A 10,532-nucleotide genomic window follows, 5' to 3' on the forward strand; every position below is an offset into this window, starting at 1 on the left:
TTCCTGAACCCCAGTGATGAGCTCAAATGTTCCCTTTTGTTTATGAGGAAAAAAATAATGTTTCTTAAAATATGACTTGGTTTCTGCATAAAGGAGAAACTAATTCCTAACCATAGTAAATTCCCAGGACTTCAAAGAAACCAACTAATTGTTAACTACCATTTAATTTCTGTCAGTCATCATGAAGGACAATGAGTTTTGTCTACCTAGCAAGGTTTATTAGGATAGTAAATCTAAAACCTGTATTAGCACAATTCTTTAAAAGAAAATCATTACCTAGATCTTATTGCAAGATAAGAATAGGCTTACATACCAAAAAAAGTTTTAAAAGTGTAATATTTTTCCTCTTTGATTTAAATATGAATATGTAGAGTAATTTGCAAATTACCACAGGTATTTCTTTAATTCTACATAGGAAGTCTTCCTTACACATTATGAAACATGGATAATTGACTTTGCACAGATGACATAAATTGATGTTTTTAATCTACCCAAGCCCCAATTTTCTACATTGATGACCAAAGAAATATTCAAAGACGGGGGAAAAAAATCTTTCATTGCTAAAAACTGGGAAGGTGTTCTAAGTCCATGGTCTAGGCTTTGGGAAGAGAAAATATGCCCACAAAGAATCAAAGAGAATCCCTCCTAAACTTAGAAACTCAAAAACTAAGGAGCAGAGAGAAAATCCCAAGCCTTTTGCAGTAAAGAGGCTGCCAGCATCATGGCAGCTCATTACTTCCAGCTGACTCTTAGGTCAATATGCTAAATAAAAAGTGAAGAAGTTAGTGACAACAAACTCATAATAGTAAAGTGCCAGATGGAGAGGACTGTGGCCAGCTCTGGACTTCCCTAAATACACAGAAATAGAAAATTTTCAAGTAGAGCGATACTTTTCTATGTGATATGACTGCTCCTTCCATACTTAATGCAGGCCATTACATTTTCATCCTAACAACCTGAAGCGTATTCCATCTTTCAACAAACTCCCATGCACAAAGGCAATATTTATTTTATGAATTTTAAGTCACTACGTTTAAAACCCAGTGGATCCTGATTTTCCTTCCCAGTCAAGTAGAATTTGAGAATTTAAACTAAGGCAGATAACAATCAGAATTCCACTAATGTTTCCCTCTTTTCCAAATTTTCACCATGAGGACATATTGATAACTCAGTTTGACATATCAAAGCTTTTTTAAAAAAAGTTTTTTTGTTTTTTTGTTTTTTGAGAGAGTATAAGCAGGAGGGGCAGAGGGAGAGGGAGAAAGAATCTCAAGCAGACTCCCTGCTGAATGTGGAGCCTGATGCAGGCTCAGTGTCACAATCCTGAGATCATGACCTGAGTCAAAACCAAGAATCCAACTCTTAACTGACTGTGAATAGCAAGACAATGTTAGCTCTTGTTCATTGAATCTCTGCATGAGCAAAATATATATATATATGTATATATATATGTATATATATGTATATGTATATGTATATGTATGTATATATTCGCAAATTCCTTGTTTATCTGGAATCCAAAGTTTCTAAAATAAATCCTTACCAATTTAGACCTTAAAAACATATATAAATATATAAATATGAGAAGGAAGCCAGCTACAAGGAAAACTATGTTTAACCATAATCTACAGTCTTGAAATTGGAAACCAAATTTGGAAGACTTGTATTAGTTATAGTAACCAAGATCATGTGGTATTGACTTATGGATAGACAAATAAATAAATGGAGCAGATAGAGTTCAAAAGCAAGAACAAAGTTATACGAATAACTACTTTTCAGCAAAGACAACAAAACAATTGAATGTGCAAAGAAAAATCTTTACAAAAATGGGGAAGAACAATTGAATATCCATGTAGAAAAAAAATTAATCTTGACCTCATACCATACATAATAATGATTCCAAGAAGGATCATAGATTGAAATCCAAGAGCTTAAGCTATGAGGTTTTTATAAGAAATCATAAAAGAATATCTTTGTGACTCTGGAAAGGAAAAGATTTCCCAGGATACAGAAAGCAAAAACTTAAAATTATAATATTTTCATTAAAATGATCTCATCAAAAAAAATATTTGTAAATGAAGGCAAGGCACAGATTCAGAGAAAATTCTTGTGAAACATAAATCTGACAAGGGACTTCTATCCGGAAGGTCTAAGTAACTACTACCAATAAATAAGGCCAAACAACCTCATTTTAAAAATGGATGAAACACTAAACCAAGAGTTCATACGTGAACATATCTGAATAGCCAATCAGCAAATGAAAAAGTGCTCAACATCGGTAGTCATGAAGAAAATGCAAAGTAAAACTATAACAAGCTGCTACTATACACCCACTAGAATGGCTGAAATTAAATACACTGACCACATTAACTATTGGCAAGAAGGTGTAGCAGGCAGAACACTAACACATTTCTGGTAGGAATATAAAATGGTACAATCTCTTCAGGAAAAGGCCCAGTAGTTTCTTACCACATTAAACGTACTCCTACTTTTGACTCAGCAATTCTAATACATATAAAAAATGAGAAATGAAAACATAAGCTCATGAAAAGATGTGTATAAGAATGTTTATAGCAGATTTATTCCTAATACCCTAGACTAGAAGTAACTCAAATGTCCTTCAGTAGAAGAGTAAATAAGCAAATAGCAGTATATTCTTATCATGGAATACTATTCAGTTGTAAAAAGGAATGAATCACTAATATATTCAACAACATCGATGAATCTCATAAACATTATGCTGTGTGAAAGAAGCTAGTGCAAATAAGTGCAACTATGATTACATTCACCTGAAGTTCTAGAACAGGCAAAATTAATCCTCTGCGGGGATGGGGGCCATTGACTGGGAAGGGACAGAAAGAAAGTTTCTAGAGGATTTTTTACATCTTGCGTGTGGGTTACATTTGTGCATTTCAATGTAGTAAATTTTACAAAAAACAAAAAACAAAAACAAAAACTATTTTAAAAATCCAGTAAAGATGGGTGGAAAAACAAAACAAAAATGACCAAAAAATTAGATAATTCTTTAAACTGGGCGGTGGGTACACTATTCTGTTTGATTTGCATAAGTTTACATTTTTCTAATATTAAATGGAAAAAAAAGTCTTGGCAGTTTTCTTACACAGAGAATTACATTTACAAAATGAATCCTCTAGCCTAATTATGTGCAATGCCTAGTAATACTCACTCATTGCAAAAGAAAACTATGTCTCAAAAAATTTTAAATAATTCTCTTTTTTTCCAAAACTTCATGTGCTATGTTTCAACTGCAGGGGAAAAAAATCCATAAAATATTAAAACACAAGAAACATTGTACATTAGACTCTACTCTGACACTGAATGTCACTTCCTACAGAGCAGTGTGTACATTTCTGATACTGCTAAAAAAAACTCTTTTTGTAGCCTATATTATTATATTAAAGAAAATCACATCTTAGCAATGTTTTCAGTATTGCAGATCAAATGGGAAATCATAGTAGAATTAGGAAGGTAGCTGTGTTTCTGAAAAGGATATATGATATTAACCAAATTCATTTTTCAAATTATATTGGTAATATTCTTGGCATTCATGCCTTCCTCTAGTTTCTAAAATAAACAATAAACAGATTCTTTAATAATGTAAATATATAAGTCTAATTGAAAGGAACATTTTTTTAATTTAAATTCAAGTTATATAACATATAGTCTAGAATTGGTTTCAGGAATAGAATTTGGTGATTCATTACTTACCCCAACCAGTGCCCTCTCTAAAGCCCATCATCACCCATTTAACCAGCTCCCCCATTCACCTCACTTTCAGCAACCCTCAGTTTGTTCTCTATAGTTAAGAGTCTCTTATGGTTTGCCTCTCTATTTTTATCTTATTTTATTTTTCTTTCCCTTCCCCTATGTTCATCTGTTTCTTAAATCCCACATATGAGTAAAATCATATGGTACTTGTCTTTCTCTGACTGACTTATTACACTTAGCGTAATACCCTGTAGTTCCAACCACGTCCTTGCAAATGGCAAGATTTCCTTTTTGATGGCTGAGTAATATACTACATCATTTTTAACCATTAATCAATCAATGGAAAATTGAAAGGAATATTTTTGTCCTTACCACATTTTTTTTACTCTTTTTTTTTAATTTTTATTTATTTATGATAGTCACAGAGAGAGAGAGAGACAGAGAGAGAGAGAAAGAGGCAGAGACATAGGCAGAGGGAGAAGCAGGCTCCATGCACCGGGAGCCCGATGTGGGATTCGATCCCGGGTCTCCAGGATCGCGCCCTGGGCCAAAGGCAGGCGCTAAACTGCTGCACCACCCAGGGATCCCCTTACCACATTTTGAGAGATTTTCTCCACCTCATCAGAGTCAGCCAGTTTTAGAGTTCCCTTAACCTAATTCTTTTTAATTTTTTTTCTTATTAATATTTCTCCTACACATGCCACCATACTGATTTCTAGATTCTGTTTCTATTTTATATAATTTTTATCCTTTTCTTATATGTTTTATTTTTTAGCAACCTCTTACAATTGATTGACAGTGACTCCGAATTACATGATGCATTCCTTAATTCTAAATAGTATCTATGTGCTCATTAAGAATTTGCTATATCCAAAAAAAAAAAAAAAGAATTTGCTATATCCACATTTAACCTGTTTTCAAACAGGTCTTAAGTTTCAATTGCACTGTCATAAAATTTTTATTTTCCCTACTTTTGTGTTAAATAATTGTTCAAAACAGATCATATTTACACATGAACCTCCTGACTACACTCTCTCAGAGTCAGTCGGTAGAAATGATATATTTAATGTATCCAGATGATATACAACCAATCACTTTGCTGTCATTATAAACTGGCTGTTGAGATCCATAAACTGAATTAAAAGTTTATACTGACACAACACACTGTGGGGCAAAAGTGACTTCCAATCAAGCCTGTCTTTTGGAGCCAGAATAACACCCACACTATCTTTCAATAGTAGAAATGGGCAGAAAACGACAGCAAGGGTTATTTTTCCCCTTCAGGACTGAAGCTTTTTAGAGTCATCATCATCTTACTTCCAAAGCAAAATCAAAATCATGACGTCAACTTGTGATAAGTAAATCTTGGACCTATTACCAGTATATAATTCCACAATGTACCCCTTTTTATGGTAAAACAGTGGTTGGTTATTCAGTTTTCTATCTTTAACTCCTTTATTAGTAGTATATTGAGTGATATATGTTAGTCATGAAGACATATATATATATACACACACACATATATACACTACATAGAAGTATATATATACACTAATATACTATATATACTATACTATATATACTACTATACTACTACTATACATATATACTATATATACTATATAAATATAATACTATATATAAACTACATGTATAGTATATATACTATACATATATACTATACTGTACATATATACTATATTATATATACTACTATACTATATATACTATACACACACACACACACATACACACACTAACTGACAATCTTGGAATTAGAAAAGATTTGGAAGCTTTTAAGATCCATCAGTAAGAGGCTTTTCCATTTATAACTTCCCCCACTTCTCCCAACATTTATTATTGTGAGAACAAATCTACTTTGCTGTCAATGGGTGTATCTGAAGGAATTATCAGCTAGGGTAGAGCTCATGAATTTAAATACTTGACTCTGAACCTAAATCACACAGTGCACATGCATGAAATTTAAATAGTCTTTGGAAGTTTCAACAGGTTGATCTAACTATGAACAGCAAATTCATTGTTTTTTGACAGGTCCTGAAGGGCCCACTCTTACAGACTATGCACCGAGGCTGTGCACCACTCAAATAAGGTGACCATAAACATATGGCTAGATGTTTACTTCTCATAATTCAGTTACTTATCTTGCTGTCTAAATGTTGCTGACATGGAGGCTTTAATTACTGGGATACATTTTAGTCGCTAGGATACTCACTTTATAGGCAACACTGAAGCATTTATAGTTAATCTAGTTTTTAGCTTGAAAACTCAAGTGACAAAGAGCCTTAGTACACTAATTAATCCTATAGTTAAAATCCAGAGATTTTGAAGCTACGGGTATCATAATATGAAAATTACCCATATGTTGACTGATAATACAAATAAGGAAAATTGATTCCTCTCCTTCAGCTTTCTCATTTTTCTCCATTTAATATCCAAGCTCAAAAGGCAGGTTCTGGTTCAAGATGGCCACAAAAGTGAATCCTGAACTCACTTTCTCCCTACACCAAGTCTACAGCTACATATGGAACAATTTCCTTTGCAAAAGCACTAAAAACTGTAAGACTTTGACATGTCTGAGTAAACGAGAGAAAGCCCACATCAAAAGGAACAGGAGAGGCTAGGACCAGTCTCGTCATAAGCCCCTCTCCCAGCACACCGACGCATAGTTGAGAGGGAACTGAAAATCCAGAGTTTCCCCTAAGGCACTTAGGGTTTGAACCTCACATCAAGAAATCTCAACTTTTAAGACCTGCACCTGAGACATGAGCCCCCAAAACATCTAGCTTTAAAAATCAACAGGGCTCACATCCAGCAGACCAACAGAGCTGCTGCTATCCAATAAGAACTATTCAAGGGTCCTGGAGCTCACACTCACCTCAGCAGGGCCCACAGGGAGTGGCTGATCCAGGGGCACTCAGACCTTGCTTATCCAGGAATGTTGACCTGAGGGGCAGACATCTGAAGCTTGTGGGGGCTTGATGGGATGTTCTCTGGGATGGAGGCTGACAGATACCTTCTCCACACTCTCCCTCTCCATGGCTCCAGCCAGCAGATGCCATCTTTTTTTTTCTTCTAAGCCCTAAATACAAAAGTCATTTAGAGATATAAAGCTTTTCTTAGGAGAATTAATCATCATCTACCCCCTCTCAACTGACTTTCTCCACTCCTAACTCTACACACCAGAGGCAATGACTTTTAAACTTGGCTCTGTATAGTTCTAAAGATGGTTTTCTCCATGTTGCAAAATAAGATATTTATAGCTATATCTTTATATTTCAAATTTAGATTTTCTCCATTTCTTTTCTGCTATTTATATAAAGATTTAGATGACTTATATAATCTCTCACTCCTATTTCTTCTTAGTACAATTAATTATTTGTTGATTCCTCTACTGAGGAAGAGTGTATGAGAGACAAACTTCCTTGAATCCCTTAATATATGAACATCTTAAATTTCATATTCACTCATGACTAATAATTTGGCTGGCATAAGTATTTTAGGTTTAGAGTTACTTTTACTTTGAACTTTAAAGAATTATTCTATCATCTTCTGGTGGTACTGATGACACGCCCTCACGAGTTGTATCTTATTGTATATATTACTTTCCCTTATGAAAAGCTTTTAGAATCCTCTATACTTGATTTTCTGAAATTTCTCACAGATGTCTGAGGTCAGGTCTCTTTTCACATAGAAGCCTTTCCTATTTCAAGACATGTGTTTCCCTTCAGTTCTGTAAATTTAGTTTAAAATTTCATTTGGGGGGAATACTTTTCACTTCACCTTCTCAGCACTCTCATGGAAATTTGATCAGTTGAAAGTGAACTTCTTGGACTGATCTTCCATCTTGTATATTTTCAAAGAGATATCTTCAACAATTGCAAGGTTTCTAAAAAATTATGCTAGCATGCATATTTTTAATTTCTAGGAATTCTTTTCACTCTGTTATTCCTTTTCACTACATTTTCTTGGTATACGAGTAGAATACAAATGTATTCTTGAATTTTTGTAGGCTATTAATTAAAAGTGTGTGGGGAGAGGAGGTGAGGTTGTTTCGTTTAATTTTCTTCTCTCCAGATCAGATAAACTTATTTTTTCAATACTTTGAAGCTTTTACTCAAATACCTAGTGAATAATTACAGTCTCTCCATATTTTACATTACAAAAATAGAAAAGTTACTTAGAGTGTCTGTATCCATAGGCATTTGCTAATAGCAGACTCATTTTAGTGTGAGTGGCCAAAATGGGCAGCGTGCTGGGGAACTCCTTCTAGGGTGAACATATACGGTAAGCAGAATGGTCTCCAAAGAATGTCCACATCCTAATCTTCAGAACCTGTGAATATGTTTGGTTACCTGGCAAAGGGGAATTATGTTTGCAGATTGGAGTTAAGGTTGCTAATTAGCTACCATTAAGACAAGGAAATTATCCTTGATTATTCTAGTGGACCCAGAGTAATCACAAGCATCCTTAAAAGTGAAAGAGGGAATTGAAAGAGAAATCCAGAGGATAACAGTGTGAAAAGAAGTCTGCCTGATATTGCTGGCTTTAAAGATGGGAGAAAATTGCCCATGAGCCAAGAAAGTGAGCAGCCACTATAATCTGGAAAAAATAAGGAATTGTATTCTCCCCTAAAGCCTCCAGAAAGGAGCACAGTTCTGCCGACATCTGGATTTTAGCCCCCTGAGATCCATGTTGGATGTCTAACCTACAAAATTGTAAAATAATAAATTTATATTATTTTAAATCACCAAGTTTGTGGTCATTTGACACAGCAGCAACAGAAAACTATACAGATTTTGGTACTGAGAGTAGAGTGCTACTGTAACAATAACTAAATATATTGGAGTGGCTTCAGAACTGGGTAGTGGCAGAGGCTGAAAGAATTTTGAGAAGCAAGATAGAAACAGCCTACAGTGACTTAAACAGACCATTAGTAGGAATATGGATAATAATGATCCTTTTAGTAAGGACACAGAAGGTGGTGAGGAGCATAATAGAGAAGACATATCTCACTTTGAAGAATCCCTAAATCATAAACACACTGCTGATAGAAATAGTAGAGACATTAAAGGTGCTGCTGGTGAGGAACATATTATTGGAAACTTTTGGTTCCTTTATTTGTTTTTTTAAGAGTTTGTTTACTTATTCATGAGAGACAGAGAGAGAGGGAGAGAGAGGCAAAGATGCAGGCTCCATGCAGGAAGCTCCATGTGGGACTCAATCCCGGGTCTCTAGGATCACACCGTGGGCCAAAGGTGGCCCTAAACCGCTGAGCCACCCAGGCTGCCCAAAAGGGCTGGTTTTTAAAAAATTTTCATTAATAACACAATGCAAATTGTCCTGAAGCCTAATTTATTCATTGATCTGTATCTTCAAATCCAGGTTCAGTAATTTTGGTAGGACTGCTTCACAGAAGATATGGTATATTTCCACCACAAGGTAATATAACCTATCGTCTCTTTTTTAATAGGTGATGTCATTAGCAACTGATGACTGTTGCCTAATCCATTAATTCAATAGGAGTTGCAAAAAGTGAGAATACTGATTCTATCATTTCTTCATTTACTAGTTTTTACTTATTGCTGCTGAGTGTATTTTTCAAAAAGGTAAAATCATGATTTTCATGCAAATTTAACATGAACACACATCTAGGATTTTACTAATTAATTAGTGAGAAAAACAATCATATATAAAAAGTGGTTCAGCCTCAGTCAGATGGGCTGGAGACACTTCTGGAAGCAAGAGCATGATGGCTGTGCAAGGAGAACTAACCCCAAGTGCCGATCCCACTTGTATTGGTTGGCAATGGTACTGAAAAAATTACATCCATGAAGCATCATCTGATTGGTCAATTTGAAAAGTCTGTGGCCACCTGAGTGTTGAGATCCATCCACTTGTGTTCCATACCAACAGAGGACCTATTAAGTTCCTGGTACTGGATATGGCTGATCAGGAGAAGTTTGCTGGGCTGAGAGATGGCTCTGACATCCAAGCCTGGTATGCCATTATGTTTGATATAACAACAAGGATTACATCAAGGCATAGAGATCTGGTTCAAGTATGTGAAGACATCCCTATTGCACTGTGTGGCAACAAAGTAGACATTAAGGACAGAAAAGTTAAGGCAAAATCGATTGTCTTCCACCAAAAGAAGAACCTTCAGTACTATGACATTTCTGCCAAAACTTTGAAAGGCTCCTTCCTGTGGCTTGCTATAAAACTAACTGGAGACCCTAACTTGGAGTTTATCACCGTGCCTCCTCTTGCCCCACCAGACATTGTCATCCACCCTGCTCTGGTAGCACAGTGTTAGCATGATCTAGAGGTTGCTCAGACAACTGATCTCCTGGGTACGCATGATGACCTGTGAGAAAATGCAGCTGAAGCCCAGCATTAGAAGTCTTGTTTTATAGGCAACCGTCCTGTGATGTCAGTGGTGCAGCGTGTTTACAATTTCATTCTATAGCTGAACAGAACATGTGCTTAATCTTTGGGATGCTAAAGGAGATGAATGGGCTTATGGCAATTTAAAAAGTACCTTCATTTTTTGGACCTGCATATTTTGCTGTTTTGGAATGCAGTTGTTTGCTTCCTGTGCTTCAACTATAAGATTGCGATAGTCACATTAAAAAAAAAAAATGGTTCAAAGAACATTTTGAGGTGCTAGGAATTTATTATCAATTTAATAAAGGAATGTTAGAGTTGGTTTGTTAGACTATATACCAAACTGGTTGGTGTTTTATATTTGGGGTTATCTTTTCCACTGGGCAGAAACAATTTGC

The 10,532-nt window shown here is 35.3% G+C and overlaps 1 protein-coding gene across 1 annotated transcript; it reads left to right on the top strand.

Annotated features, from left to right (window-relative positions):
• Positions 1-9,757: 9,757 nt before the first annotated feature.
• LOC481575 (GTP-binding nuclear protein Ran-like) lies at positions 9,758-10,063 on the top strand. Its single transcript, XM_038551628.1, has one exon. It carries the CDS (start codon positions 9,758-9,760, stop codon positions 10,061-10,063), a length of 306 nt encoding a protein of 101 aa, XP_038407556.1.
• Positions 10,064-10,532: the final 469 nt, after the last annotated feature.

Source organism: Canis lupus, chromosome 11, assembly GCF_011100685.1.
Source record: "Canis lupus familiaris isolate Mischka breed German Shepherd chromosome 11, alternate assembly UU_Cfam_GSD_1.0, whole genome shotgun sequence".
Taxonomy (NCBI): Eukaryota; Metazoa; Chordata; class Mammalia; order Carnivora; family Canidae; genus Canis; species Canis lupus.

Coding starts and splice junctions, on each gene's coding strand:
- LOC481575 (XM_038551628.1), top strand. CDS start 9,758: ATGTTTGATATAACAACAAGGATTACATCAAGGCATAGAGATCTGGTT.